This window comes from Sebastes fasciatus, chromosome 2, assembly GCF_043250625.1.
Source record: "Sebastes fasciatus isolate fSebFas1 chromosome 2, fSebFas1.pri, whole genome shotgun sequence".
Taxonomy (NCBI): Eukaryota; Metazoa; Chordata; class Actinopteri; order Perciformes; family Sebastidae; genus Sebastes; species Sebastes fasciatus.
Genome location: NC_133796.1, coordinates 9,976,715 through 9,991,689, shown reverse-complemented (window position 1 = coordinate 9,991,689; position 14,975 = coordinate 9,976,715). Strand labels below are relative to the sequence as shown.

At 41.5% G+C, this 14,975-nt stretch overlaps 1 protein-coding gene across 7 annotated transcripts in view; it reads left to right on the top strand.

Annotated features, from left to right (window-relative positions):
* Positions 1 to 491: 491 nt before the first annotated feature.
* kif13ba (kinesin family member 13Ba) overlaps positions 492 to 14,975 on the top strand; it is a 49,445-nt gene continuing 34,961 nt past the window's right edge. For 4 of the 7 annotated variants that reach the window (XM_074661190.1, XM_074661174.1, XM_074661183.1 and 1 more), the window contains exons 1-3: positions 2,186 to 2,342; positions 2,558 to 2,873; positions 10,119 to 10,212. In XM_074661190.1, coding sequence (XP_074517291.1) covers positions 2,804 to 2,873; positions 10,119 to 10,212 — 164 coding nt within the window. In that variant the 5' untranslated portion in view covers positions 2,186 to 2,342; positions 2,558 to 2,803. Of the gene's footprint in view, positions 544 to 568; positions 590 to 2,185; positions 2,343 to 2,557; positions 2,874 to 3,322; positions 3,333 to 10,118; positions 10,213 to 14,975 lie in introns of those variants that run through there. The other 3 variants (XM_074661161.1, XM_074661167.1, XM_074661195.1) reach the window with 3 other exon arrangements.

Genomic DNA, 14,975 nt, shown 5'->3' with positions numbered 1-14,975 from the left:
TGTGACTTTAAGAATATATTTTGTGACTTTAAGAATATATCTTGTGACTTTAAGAATATATTTTGTGACTTTAAGAATTTTGTGACTTTAAGAATATATTTTGTGACTTTAAGAATATATCTTGTGACTTTAAGAATATATTTTGTAACTTTAAGAATATATCTTGTGACTTTAAGAATTTTGTGACTTTAAGAATATATCTTGTGACTTTAAGAATATATTTTGTAACTTTAAGAATATATTTTGTGACTTTAAGAATATATTTTGTGACTTTAAGAATATATTTTGTGACTTTAAGAATATATTTTGTGACTTTAAGAATATATTTTGTGACTTTAAGAATATATTTTCTCTCACTAATATTAGACCAACATGCATGTATCTTTAGTCCACCAATCTTCCCTTCTCCAGTAATGTGACTTTCCATTAGCAGGATTTATTTTGAAAACCATAACAGGAAGTGTAAACGTTTATTGTTTAGTTTGACCAGTGGGCACCGAAAGTGTCGCGTGACTGACTGACTGGGGTCTTCAACACATCTGGGTAACAAGCTCATTTTTTACCATATTTCATCCTAAAGAAGGCTAGCGTAAATTGTTATTTAGTCAGTTTCTCCTGTTTAGCGTGTAAAAGTGTAATCTTGACCTCTGACTAACCGAGATTGACCGGTACTTTAAAGCTAACGGTTCTCGCTAAAACTTAACGGTTAACGGTAACTGGGCTGGTGTAACTAATAATGTCCTCCCCAGGCTGGGCTGGTGTAACTAATAATGTCCTCCCCCCTGTGGGAACTGGGTTGCAGCAACCACTAAAGGACTAAAGTTTAACCATAAAAACAATAGTAGAGTGATTTTAACTTGTTCAACAGATGCTGTTGGCCAAATTAAACGAATAGCTAAGTCAATGTTAAAGCAGCAGTAGGTAAAACTGGAGCAAACATGATTAAAAAAGTTATTTTCATAAAACTGTCACTATATCCTGAGAGTAGTGCATGAGACAGGTAATCTTTTTTTATTTTTTTATTTTTATTTTTATGTTTTTATTGTGTTATAAAGTGATTACAAAACAAGTGAAGACGTGCAGGGGCATATATAAAAAAGACCAAATATATTATACAGAGAAAGACAAATAACAAAGTACAAAAACAAAACAAAACAAAACAAAAACAACACAAGGGGATAAAAGCAGGTTGAAGAATGTGTGTGTGTGTGTGTGTGTGTGTGTGTGTGTGTGTGTTTGTGTGTGTGTGTGTGTGTGCGTGTGTTGTGTGTGTGATGTGGATAATGGGTGTGTGTTTGGCATTGAATGAGGCTAGATGGTCATATATGACATATATCTACTCTTAAACACATATACTGTACACATGCACACATATCTATGAGACAGGTAATCTGAAAAAAATCATGTGCCTCTGTGTCCTCCGGTGCTCCTAATGGCATCTGCAAGATTTCACAGACCGGAGGAAAACAAGCAGTCAGAGCCGAGCTGGAGCCTTACCGTCTCTGAGCAGCTGTTTACAGCTAAACCGTGCACTACAAGATGATTCTGACAACATTTGAGGAGAGAAATAAGAATTACAGTAACAGAATATTGATTCATATTTGATCGGCGCTGCCTAGTTTGACCGTTTGATCAGAGTTCGCGAGTAATTGACGGCTGCCTCTGTTGAATGAACAGCCAATAGGAATGCTCTCTCTCTGAAATGACCTGTGATTGGTTAAAGTCTCCCGTTACGGGCTAGATGTTCTAAAGCCTGAAAACAGAGCCATAAGGAGGTGCAGAAGTCTGGTTTTCTCTCCGAACACTTGAATTACAATATGCTGAAAGGTTATTATGGAATTTTTTGCCCAATGATGCCAAAAACATTCTGCCTACTGAAGCTTTAATGGGCACTTTTACTGAAAACGAGTCGTGTAATGGTCTATATATATTGTATATTTGTGACATCACAAATGGACAGAAATCCTATAACGGCTTGTTTCAAACGCGCAATATCTGAATACGGGGCTGTGTGTATTTCTCCATATATTGAGTGTTTTGATAGTTTAACAGTATTTATAAAGCACTTTAACCTGCTTTATAACATAAAAGACATGGAAATCTCACTTTTATACAATATGGGACCTTTAATTAACCGACGCGCTTTTAATTTGAAGGGCTATAATATGTCACCGGAAGGGCGGATTGCTGCCAGTTGCTTGACACACACAGAGAGAGAGGGAGGACAGTGGATTCCTGTTGGGAAGAAGAAGTAGATCATCAACCAAGCGGTTCTCTGGGGATCTCTCTCGGTTGTTCTCAGTAGGTTAGCGGGTGTCAGGCTTAGGGATGAATCTACCAAGGTATGTAGCTCAAAGATTGGGTTGTATTTGAGGATGTTATGTAGTAAAAATGGTTAGAAATGACCAAAAACTTTCCTCTTTCCTGCCCCTTCAGTTTGCCTGGCAAATTAGCTGGCTAGCACCGTTTTTTTTTTTTGCCTCTCAGATAGCATTGCTCAGTCACATCCACCATGCAGCTGCTGTAATATCTTCATTTACATTTCTTTCCCTTCCAGCCTCCACCAGCCTCCTCTGTGGATTTAAATCAGCCTGGAATATGAGCAGGAGAAGAAGATAAAGCAGCATTGGCAGCTGGCTTCCTGCAGGATTTTTGTGTTTTTCCATGCCTGGTCTATGGAGCAACGCTGAGCGAAGCTAGCTGGCTGACAGTCCAGTCCAGGCTAGCGCAACATTTCCAGGCTTTTGGATGATTGTTTAGCTGAAGAAGAGCTGATTTATATTGGATCAGGAGAGGAGTCAGCATGGGGGAGCCCAGCCTGGACGACGCCAATGTCAAGGTGGCTGTTCGTGTACGGCCCATGAACAGGAGAGGTGAGAGGGTTTATGTCTGGGATTGTTATTGCTGTACATGGAAACTGCATCACACAACACAATGAATAAATGTCACATTTATTATCATGAATGCACCAAAATCAGATTAACATTATTGGACAATCTAAGGTTTATATGATGCATAGACTACCACAGGTTCACTGTAAACACACTGCAGTAACAATAACGCTTTCCCATGAACAGGAGAGGGGAGAGAGGTGCTTCTGTCTGGGATTGTTATTGCTATACATGGAAACTGCATCTTTCTGAATTTCAGGTTATTAACACGATGAATACATTGAGGCTATGTAATGCTAAATGTCAGATTTTATTATCATGAATGCCCCAAAACCAGATTAACATTATTGGTCAATCTAAGGTTTATATGATGCATAGACTACCACAGGTTCACTGTAAACACACTGCAGTAACAATAACGCTTTCCCATGAACAGGAGAGGTGAGAGAGGTGCTTCTGTCTGGGATTGTTATTGCTGTACATGGAAACTGCATCTGTCTGAATTTCATGTTAACACAATGAATACATTATTATCATGAATGCACCAAAACCAGATTAACATTATTGGACAATCTATGGTTTATATGATGCATAGTCTACCACAGGTTTACTGTAAACACATTGCAGTAACAATAAGGCTTTCCCATGAAGAAGGCTTCTGTCTGGGGATTGTTATTGCTGTACATGGAAACTGCATGTGTCTGAATTTCAGGTTATTAACACGATGAATACATTGAGGTTATATAATGCTAAATGTCAGATTATTATCATGAATGCACCAAAATCAGATTAACATTATTGGACATGATGCATAGACTACCATGGGTTCACTGTAAACACACTGCAGTAACAATAACGCTTTCCCCCAGGAGACTGGCTTGAGTTAAATGCTCCCTCCGTTTAATTTCCTGGGAATGGGATGCCAGTCAGAAATCACCACCACCCATTAGTGAAATGAGCTCTTGCAGATTAAAAAAAAAAGCTGTGGTCTGGCTGGTCTGGGTGGCACATATTAGTACACTGCTGCTGCTGCTGCTGCCATAGGGCTTCCCTCATGGCTGCCTGCCATCCAGCTAGATTTAAAGCTGAGCGAGATGCTGTGTGAGATCTACTGTTAAAAAGTCTAGACGCTTTGGCTTCTTCGCCGGCTGATACAAATGCCAATTGACTTTATCTGTCACTTGCTGTAACAGAGGGGCAATTCAGTAGTTTAACAGGAGAGCTGGGGTTTGGTATAATTGAATGAGGGCAACGGTGATATGCCAGAAAAACTCTCCTCGGGGGGGATCAGTGCACTCAGTAATGAAGTATCATTTACTAGAAATTAAGTTGCTCATTGATACTATATTTTCTCCTACGCCTGTCATCTTTGCCTCTCTAATATTAGACCAACATGCTTGTATCATTAGTCCACCAATCTTCCCTTCCCCTGTTACATATTCTGTCTAGATATTGTTACACCCTCATCCCTAATTTTAGAAAAGCCCGGCTAACAAAGGCACAGTGTTACACAAATCTGCGTGCAAATACTCCGGTCAATTATATTACAGATTTTCAGTGCAGTAAAGGATGGGTGAGCTTTCCTGGTCGATTGCCAAGTTGTGTTTTTACCGTGGGAGACCATGTGTGCTGTGAAAGGAGGAGGAGGAGGAGGAGAGCTACTGAGGCAGAGTGGTTGACCAACAACTGGCAGAATGAATCACGTGTATCCCCTTCTCTCTCTCTCTCTCTCTCTCTCTCTCCCTCTCTCTCTCACCCCACTGTGAGCTGGAGAAGTCGGTCACAAGACCAAGGCAGTGGATCGCAACGCTGTTCCCATAAGCAGGGATTTACCGTGACCTCAAGAGTAGAGAAACTCAGCAATCAGGGTGATTTTTCAGTAATGGCACTCTGCAAGGTTGGACATTTGTTTTGGACACACCAAGGTTGTGTTTATGTAGATGGTGATACAGACGGAGAGGTTACAGGTTAGCTCTGGTGGAATTCAGCTTCAGATCAGGAGCATTTAGATTCAGAGAGGCAGGCATTTACTGTAATGCATTTCTCTGGCGACATCTCATCCATTTCTAATGGGAGAGTTCTGTTCTTGACCACTTCCCAGTCGAGGCTTATTGAAAGAGGCTGGGACTCGGTCTTGAGCTATGGGGTATGACACATGCGCAGTGTAACTGGAGATGCTGTCATGCGTTACTATTGGCTCAATTGCGGACCAGATTTAACTGCGCCTGTGTTTCCCCAATGGTATGACGTGTGACATCTCCTCTTTTAACTCCACTTGTTCCCAGTATGCCCACTGTAGGTGTGACTCATTTAGTCATTCAAGTTTCTCTCTAACTAACCTGACGGGTGCAGGTGATGGCCAAGTGTCTGCCAGATTTTCTTGATTGAAACACCGCCTCCTTTTTTGTGTTTCCATTGTTAATTTAGTATAGAACACAAAATCCTCAGTTATTTTTTTATTTTGAAATAACCACGATTCAAGCACCAAAAATCCACTTTCAAAAGGAGATGAATTCAATGGAGCAAAGTCTACCAAATAGTCCTTTAATGTATGATATTTTTTCCTGGCTGCAGCCAGGTTTTTAAAGAGAAGCAACCTGCATCACTAGTAGCTGTATATCCAGCTTCACTGGTGCGCGATCAAACATGCAAGATTCTGTTGACACTGTAAACAAAATCCTGCATGTGTCCTCCACTGCTCAGCAAGAAAAAGCAACTATGATTTTTGGTGAAGGGGAACAAGCAGGCAAATTGATGGCTCACTAAAGGCAGTTGGAAAGGGTTTGGAACCAGCAGTGCCATGTTTCCAGTGTTGCCTTTCTGGTCCCTGTCTGAATGGAGCTTCTGTCCATATCTACCAGTGTTAATGTTAGACTTTTATGATTTCAAATAGCCCCCCCCAAATACCATATCAGCCCCGAGTGGACACAGAACTCATCTATCACATGCCAGTTCAGAAGAAATGAATCACCCCTAGAAAAAATGCTACCCTTGCTCTTTTCCAGCTCCCCATCATTTGCTATTCAGGCCTCTATCTCATACCTTTTGAGCTGCTCAGTTCAGGTACAGCTCTTTCCCTGTCTTCTGCTGCCAGACATTTGCTTCAGGACACAGTAGCAGCAGTAGTTAAGGGAGGACACTTTCCTCACTTGCATTTCCCCAGCTGGTGCAGTGATTCAGACCTGTGACACTGAAATTATAAGCAGGCTTCTTTAACCTCGGGGGCACTGTCCCTGTGTATCCCAGGTTGAGGAGGAGAGTTGGTGTAACAGCCTAGCTGGACAAAGGCAGGAAGGGAGTGAATCTGAATGAATATTTGCTAACGTTGCGTAATGCTCCATGTTCCCATGGCTGTGGCCTTCGAAGAACAGAGCAACCCCAGGCGTAGCAACGGCAACACAGGCTGATGTCAGGGCTGTTGTGCCAAACCTCAGCACCGGTAGCCCAGGGAAGGACCAGAGACAAGTGGAAAGTGGGAGCTGGTTATGGAGCAAGGAGAGGCAGATAACAATGGGTACATTTATCCTCATCATATCCCCACACGGCATCACACTTTCCCCTCTTGCTAAGCAGGAAGTAAAGCTGCAGCAGTAGGGGCACATGGGTAATGTAGGCAGTAGCAGCAGCAGAAGAAGAAGAGAGCACCTCTCTCTGTCTGTGTCAGTCTCCCTGTTTAACTTTATCGTGTTCTTTCGCTCTCACTGTCTTTTGTCACTCGGTCTCTGTTGGCTCACCCTGCTTTTTTTGCTTTGCAGTGTCCTTGACAGCAGAATAATAGGTGGGTAATTCAGGTCCTCTGACCTCTGACACCAAGTTTCCATGGCTCTACCCCTGTGTTCCTGCCAGGAACAGCAGTGTTGAGCCTCAAATCCCTAATGTCCCTGCCTGGTTTGCACAGACACAGCTAGCTTCTCCTCAGTCGTAGAGCTCCTCAGGTTGAGATTCCCCTTTTGTATCTCAGGGAGGGAAATGATGGTAGATTTTGACTGTGGCTGAGAAGTTCTAGTTGTGTACTTGAGCAGCCACTTTTAGAAGAAGTAACAAACTTGTGAAGTGACTTGTGTATTTTCTTTTATTCTACCTGCCATTACAGCCTGATAAACGGGTCATTTGCATGTATTTGTTAGGGAAACAAAACCACGCTAATAGTTAGGTGTGCCTGCTGAACACTTACACAGCAGTTGAAAACACTCTTGGCAAGAGCAGAGTAGGCAGGTAAAGCCAGCTACTGTTTGGCAAGGATGCTAAGCTTCTTGCAACAGCATTCATAACCATCACTAGTTTAAGCAATAAGTTGTCATCTGGTGAAGTCATCGCACATGGAGGAAAGGTTTATTTGAAATTGCTCTGCCTCCCATACACTGTAATTAACTCTGGGTAGTGCAAAGACTGTTGAGAATTTCGTACCATTTTCTTTCATCAAGAAAAAAAACATCACATGCTCCATTGCTGCTGACTAATTCATTATACTGTATGTGCTCATCCCTTCTTCAAAGTAGTCATGCCTTGGTCAGAAAAAGCAACCGAAGGCAGAACAACCATAACGTGACACAGTGTAATAATACGGCTTTAGAGAGTTCTCTTGTCGAAGAAAGGAATTGAAACCACAGAACGTTTCCTGTCCTAACACATTTGCTGAAGTTCATAATCTGTGCATGCTCTTGCATGCTTGCTACATAATGGAGAGATGATTACCGTCATCTGGGACATGATTGTGTCTTAAAAATCTAGCAGTAAATCCTGGGTCAAATGGTGATGGTCAATGCAGTGATAAGACACCCAGTAAACTACTTCTGAAGGGCAGTTGATCAGGATGGATGCTTGTTTACATGGGAGGCTTGAACCAGGTCTTATAGTTGAAGGACATTATTCATTATCGGCAAGTCTCCTCTCTGCTGTAGTGTCCTTGAGCAAACACTGATTTGCAAATAAAGGAGTGCTGTCCTAGCCTTGACCTCTGACCTCCCTGTGGAAGGGGGCAAAATGGAAAAGGACATCCCCACCAGGGGGGATAGAAATACCGAGTCCCACCCTTATCTTATCAGCTTAAATAGCATGAATTTGTCATTGGGTTTTGTGGCCTGCTTTGACAAACAAGCTTCCTGATTGCAGAGAAAATCGTGAAGGTGACGTGACCTCATCCTGTATTATTGATTTGCCTCCAGGCCAAGGTAAAGACTATTTTAATTAAAAACAAACGGCTACAGGCATGATCATAATTATGTTAATTCAGTATTTGGTGACCCTTTTTTATTTTATTAGTATAATGGTGTAATTAGTGTAATAAATGGCAGCAATTGGCCTTAAAAAAAACAAAGTGGCTGTGGCCCAAACATTCACCAGCAGTAAAACACAGTTATTCTAATCCTGGTAAATTAGTCTGCTCTGCAAGTAACCACCCGACAAATGCCTTTTTTCTTTTCTTTTTTCTTTTAAATACACGACCAGTTCTGCCAAAAACTGGATGCCCAGGACAGGCTGGCAGCACCTAGCCCGTATGTAGACAACCATCATTAGGTCTCATTGGCGAGACCAATGAATGGAGAGACTTACCAGCCTCGTGAATTTCCAGTGCGGTTCATGTTGTTATTTTCCAACACTTCTGCTGGTTACTTTCACAGCAAGGCTTCTGTTACAAGCATTTAAGACTTACTTGGCTATGAAAACAAATATGTAGTGCTTTAGACTAGGAACATGTAAGATACCTATTTTAAAGTCCACAAAAAGAGATTACTCTGTACTAATGTATTCCTTGCATTTCGAGAAAAGAATTCTGATGGAATGTGAAATTGTAGTTGGCAAAACTTCAACCTCGATCAAGTAGCCTCAATGTGCAGCGTTATATGCTGACTTGTTCAGCCGATGGACATAAATATCCGAGTGGACAAAGCATTAGGACCACTCCATATGCTGAGTTGGAAGTGGCTGGTGTTGCGTCATGACGCAAACAGGCCAGGGTCAGCCTGGGAGGCCCTTGATCGTGTACATGTGTGCGTGTGTGCGTGTGTGTGTGTGTGTGTGTGTGTGTGTGTGTGTGTGTGAGAAGCAGGGAAAGAAGTCCTGTTTTATTGATTAGCTTAATGCTCTCTCCGAGGTAAAAGGTCATTTTCAGAGTTGGTGTTTCCTGGCCCACTCACACAATTGTCTGAACTTAATGTTCCACAGGGAATTATTGTGCTATTGTGCTATTTAACTTGTGGGGGTTTCTGGAACAGCTTCACCTACATCCAAGGAGCATGGAGAAGGGTAAAAGTCGGAAGAGCTCAAAAGTCCAGCAACACTTGTAGTATATAGAACAACTTATTGTTTACCCCATGTGTGAAGTTAGCATCGCCCTGATTCCCTCGACAAAAAGCCAAAGGGATTTTCTCCATTGGGTTTTGGATTATTGCAGAAAATAAGCTCTGTGGCAAACACACGTTTATGATACTTACACATTTTGTTCCGTAAAATAATCTCCACAAATGAACACCACTTTTATGATTTTTGAAGTGATTTTTGAAGCAATCGGCAGAAGTAAAAAGTTAACGTTAGGCTGTAAACGAGCTACACCACGGTTGCATGAGCGCGAGTATACAAAATGAGGCTGTAAAGGTGGACGAGTCAGCGTGATGACGTCTTGTAGTCTCATTTAGCCACTTGTTAGCAACCGCCTTTTTTTGTATGTAAAAGCTTTAAAATTCACTAGTGAGGTATTTATTGACATATTTTACATTGTAGAACAAAAGGTTAACATTTCTTCAGCTTGTGTTAACCACAGACCTTATTTCAGGCATCTAACTAAATACCCATTGACTCCCAGATGAGGGAACCGGAAGTGCAAAAATGCTAACTCATTTATGAGTTTTAAGACTCATTCCTGCAGCACTCTATAAATGAAGCCGATCTACCTAACACACACCATTTAGAGTCATTTTTCTAAATATCAAGTTGGCTCGTAAAAGAGTCAAAGTTTACAAGGTGGCTTGAAAGTTTCTGCAGTTATATTCCCACCAGAGGAAGAATGTTAAGGGAATATGTGTGTACTTCTGGATGATGGTGATACTATGATACCTTTGTTACACTTTCTATCCTATTTTGTCATGAAAGTGAGCTGGAGATGACAAAGCGACATACAACTTGACATTGTGTAATAATGTTAAAACAAGCAAGGGTCACAGTAGAAACGTGTTGTTGTGGGTTTTATTACTTTGGTTGTAACACTTTAATGTGTTGTCTGATCCACAGAAAGAGAACTAAACACTAAATGCATCGTGGAGATGGAGAAGAACCAAACGATCCTCCATCCGGGCGGAGCGAACCTGGGCAAAGCAGACTCCAGGTACGTTTACAACAATCTGTATCCACAGCAATGATTTATTCTCTTTAAACATATCTAATTGAACAAATCAGTGCCTATAAATGTATAAATGATTTTATATTTTTATATTTCACAAGGGGTATGGTGTATTACAATATACATTTTATGCAGAACTGACCAAGAGAAAGCATACTGAGAGATGTGAAGCAAAGATACTGCGTGAGGTGAAAGGGATAGGTGCATGCAGGTGTGGTGCTTTAAAACGCTTATCGTGTAATTGCTGCAATTTGCATAAAATTGAATTCCTTCGCTGAGTCATAGTTTAGTCAAATCTGAAAACACAGACATGATGGACATATTTTTAGATTCTGTATGACTTAATGGAACAGTGTGCAACATTTCAGGGGATCTATTAGCAGAAATGGAAATATAATATTCATAACTATGTTTTCATTAGTGTAAAATCACCTGAAACAAAAGATTGATTGTGGTTTCGTTAGCTTAGAATGAGCCCTTCATATCTACGCAGGGAGCGGGTCCTCCATGGTGTCCACCATGTTGCTCCGCAATGTTTCTACAGTAGCCCAGAACGGACAAACCAAACACTGGCTCTAGAGAGGGCCTTTCGCGTTTTTACGTTACCTGAAGGCCACTGTAGTTCTCCAACACGCTTTTGCGAGTGCAAAATCGTTGTATTACCAGTTGTCGTCCGACTTCCGTTGCTCCTAAAGTAGTTATTATGGTAATGATGGCCTCTGAGCGAGGCGAACGGCGTTACCACGCTTTTGCATTCGGCGGCTCACGTTACTGTAGTTTTGGAAAGGGAGGAGTGAGCGAAGGGGTACTCAGTTGCAGTCTGTAACCACAGCACTAGATGACTCCAAATCCTTTCCGAGGATATGAATATCTAATGAAATGTCCATCACGAATAAACATCCATAAATCTGCTTCGAAATCATAGAAAAAAGACGCATGTTATAACAAAGAATGAAGAACTTGCCTGAGAAATCGTCTTTAAAGTTTCATGAATGTCAGAGTAATCCAGTGATAGTTGTCTGTACATCCATGAGGACATTACAAACAGGAACTACTAATAGCGTTGGCATACATTTAATGTTGCCAATACAGTAAGTTCTCTCAGCCATGGAACTCTGTAGCTTCTTATGAGCTACCACGAGCCCCTTTCTATCGCCCTCACACAGACTCTGCTACATTTCTTTTATCTTTACTGTACTCTGAGTGATATTTTTCTTGTATCCTTTCCCTGATTGCTACTTCTAAAAAGCTGGTCTCGTCTCAGATTTGTCTGGAATGTTCCTTTGTCGTCATGACGTAGTTTTTGGCAGGAAGCTGACTAACCAGCTGTTGGGCCTCCGCGAGGCAGGTGTATTTCAACTCCAATCACTTGTTTCCCCTCTCTTGGCTTGTTTCCATCCTGTTGAACCAGCTGCTGTTTGTGGGTAACACTGATTTGGACTCTTGAGTGTCTCTGAGGCATTAGAACGTGTAAGCGTTGGGCAGAACAGAAATGTGTGACTGCATGTACTCTGTGTGTGTGTGTGTGTTGTTGTGAGAGAGGGAATGTTGCTGTAGTGGTCAGACGGTCAGACTCAGCATACTGTTGCAGATATAACTGTGAAGTTAATCATCTCATCTGTAATGAAAAAGCTGTAATTACAGCTGTTTAATTTATGTAATGATTCAAAATCAGCCTGTTGGCCTTACTTGACTACCGACCCGCCATCTTGGAGGAAGCCAGCTGCGTCGGAAGAAAGCTCTCCTTGTGACTGGCGGATCTGACTGCAGACTGCCGGATCAGAAGTAGTGAATAAGGCTGGCCTCGGGCTGAGGTGCAGCAGCAGCAGCAACAGCAGCAGCATGTGTTTCTGTGTGTGTCAGAGGTGCCTCTGCCTGGAAGAAAGACAGCAGCGGCGAGACACAGGCAGACAGAGACAATTACACATGAAAAGACAGGCTCAACTCCGCTCCTCTCTTCCCTCACTCCGTCGGGTCGTAACTCCCACCGCCTGGCTTCCTCCCTTTTTTCTCAGCTCTTCCGTTTCCGTGGCAACACAGGGGGAGGTTAACTCCGGGTCGCTGTCGGTGACCGTGAAGCCCCTTCCTTGAGAGTGGAGACGATGGAAGAGGGGGAAAAAACCCTCATTTACTCGAGCATCTGTCGTCCATAAACTTCCCCCAGTGACTTTTATGGAGGACTAAACAAGAGCAGAGCTGTAGTTTGTCTCTCTGTCTCTCGGTGACAAAGGAGCGAGGAAGCAGCGGGAGGATGGACTGACTGATGGCTGCCCTCAGCGTGCAGATGCTATTTTCATTTTGTTTGTTTGTTTTCCATTTTCATACCGTTTTCATTGGAGTACTATCTCTTACTCAGCATTTTACTGAGCTGTTGTTAATAGTTGAGAAAGACTGGAGTGGGTGTGTAAAGGAAGTACAGTATGCTGTAAAGTTAGGATATTGCAGGTGCATGGTGTTTGCTTAGCTGACTGTATCACCAGGATGCCCTTTGTTTAAAACTTGGAAGACATATCTGCAGAAGATAACTCATAAAAAAAGAGAGTGCAGCTTCCTGACAGAATCCAAACCCTTTTATGGCTTATCTGCAAAAAACTACAGACGTTGCAGTAGAAGATGCCTACATTAAACTGATTAGCACAATGTGTTTTGGATTCTCGCGTTATTAAACCAACAAAATCATTAAATGTGAAAGAGACGTGTTCTTGTATAAGCACCAAGACAGCAATCTGTTCTTCAAAACAACAGTCTCCCAACAGAAAACCAGTTAATCAATATATAACTAAGAAAAAGGCTGTTGTTAGATTTAAATTTTCAATCCCATATAGGTGCTCAGTCCATATTACATGTATGTGCTATTATGATCTGTTGCCATTTGCCAGTATTCTGTACTATTTTAAATACACTTAATTTTTGTGGCATTTGTTGGACTCTACTGTATCTTCAAATGATCTTCATTTCCTAGATTACCATTAACAGAGAGCTGCATCCTGCCCCACTTCTAGGATAGCCCCCTGATCCATTAGACTCCATTACATAGTGTATTTCTACTTTACGTTTCTTTCGTTGATTGGTATGCATCTGTAAATGGATATTTACTACTATCCTTGCTAATCATATCTGAACACCTTGAAATGTTTACAAAGACATAAAAGCAATTATTTTGTTAGCATTAAACCGCCACAGCGCTGAACTATAGCTGAGGCAAAAACACAATGCGGAACAGAAGCAAGCCTTAAAATTGGCTCTCTATACAAATAAGCTCTAGGAAGGATATCCTGGGTCAGAGGTCATCATGTGACCCTGCCAAATAGATGGAGCAAATATTCTGTCAAAAAATGAGTGTCGTTCGGCAAAAAGTTGAGCGTTGCTCAACTTTTGCTCCAACGCGATGTCATCTGGCAAGGCGCTGCAGGGGCCAATCAAATACATGTTAAGTGCACATTCCTGGTGGATTACTTTGTTTGTGAACGTTATATTTGTACTGTTTAGCTCGTCATAGTCGGGATAAAAGATTAATTACAGCCAAGATAATTTTCCAGTGAGAATAACAAACCCCTTGCAGTATTTTGGCCTCCCATGAGACATCAAATTCACTTAAACTGGACATCCTGGATTTGATTTCATGTCTACCTGAAGCAACACACCCCCACCAAAACATTGCATTGTTTTAACGCAGAGATGTTTTCAGTCTGGACACCCGCTAAGTCTGTTGTGATGCAATGAAACCTTTCTGTTGATCATCTCCTATAGAGGCTTTACCTGTGACATGTATATTCACCATCTTCAACAATAGACTCCTAATCTCTCCAGTATGACATGCGATTTTTAAAAACTGTCTGAGCCAGTGTTTTTGTGGGGGTTGTTCCCGAAGCTCAGTATTAGTTCTGTTTAAATATAGATGAAAGATTTAGTCTTTCTCTAGGGCTGTCAAACAGTTTTCCATCCATGAAATTGTTAAAACCCATTGGGGTTCTCATCTTGTATTCATCTAATGGCTCACAGCAGCTGGGAAATAGAACGTTCATTTGTAACTGTCTTACTCCTGTTTAGTAAGTGGACTCTGGCTGCATGCCCTACAGCTAATACATTAGCATCAACCTGTTTTTTGAGTTTTGGACGTATAGTGAAACTGTTTTCCATTTTTTCCCTCCCCTTTTTTTGTGTTCGTTCTTACAACCAGTCTGGGAAATGATCCTCAGAGGGCAAAACAATGGTTAATTACCAGATTTACATTAACAGACAGAGATGAATATTGACCAGTGTTTGCCTGGTGGAGTATGGTCATTTCCTAATTGGTTTGTGTAATCTGATACAGGGGTCAGCAGATAGAAAATGTAGGGGAGGAGAACTTTCAAAGGCATTTACTATCAAGGTATAACTCAATACGTTGTTCTGTATATTGAGTGCACATAATGTTTTAGGTCTCTTGTGGCTCTTCTGCCTACTTAACTTCTCTTACTATACTTAGAAATGACCGCCTCTTCCACTCAGGCATGGGAGAGAAAGTAGACAAGGCCATGTGCAGGATTGGTAAACACTGAGCCTTGAACAACTCTCACACACCCCAGTGTGTAGACCTGCTCTCTCTACTACGCGCTGGTACATTAGATTAAGGCCAGAGCTGCAAGACAAGAATTAATCAGTGAATTTTAATTATTAATTTGTTATACTCAAATTATTAGTTCAATTAAACACCCAACTATTTAATTAAAACACAAAGTTCCTTCCACAAGCTAAAAAAAGATAAG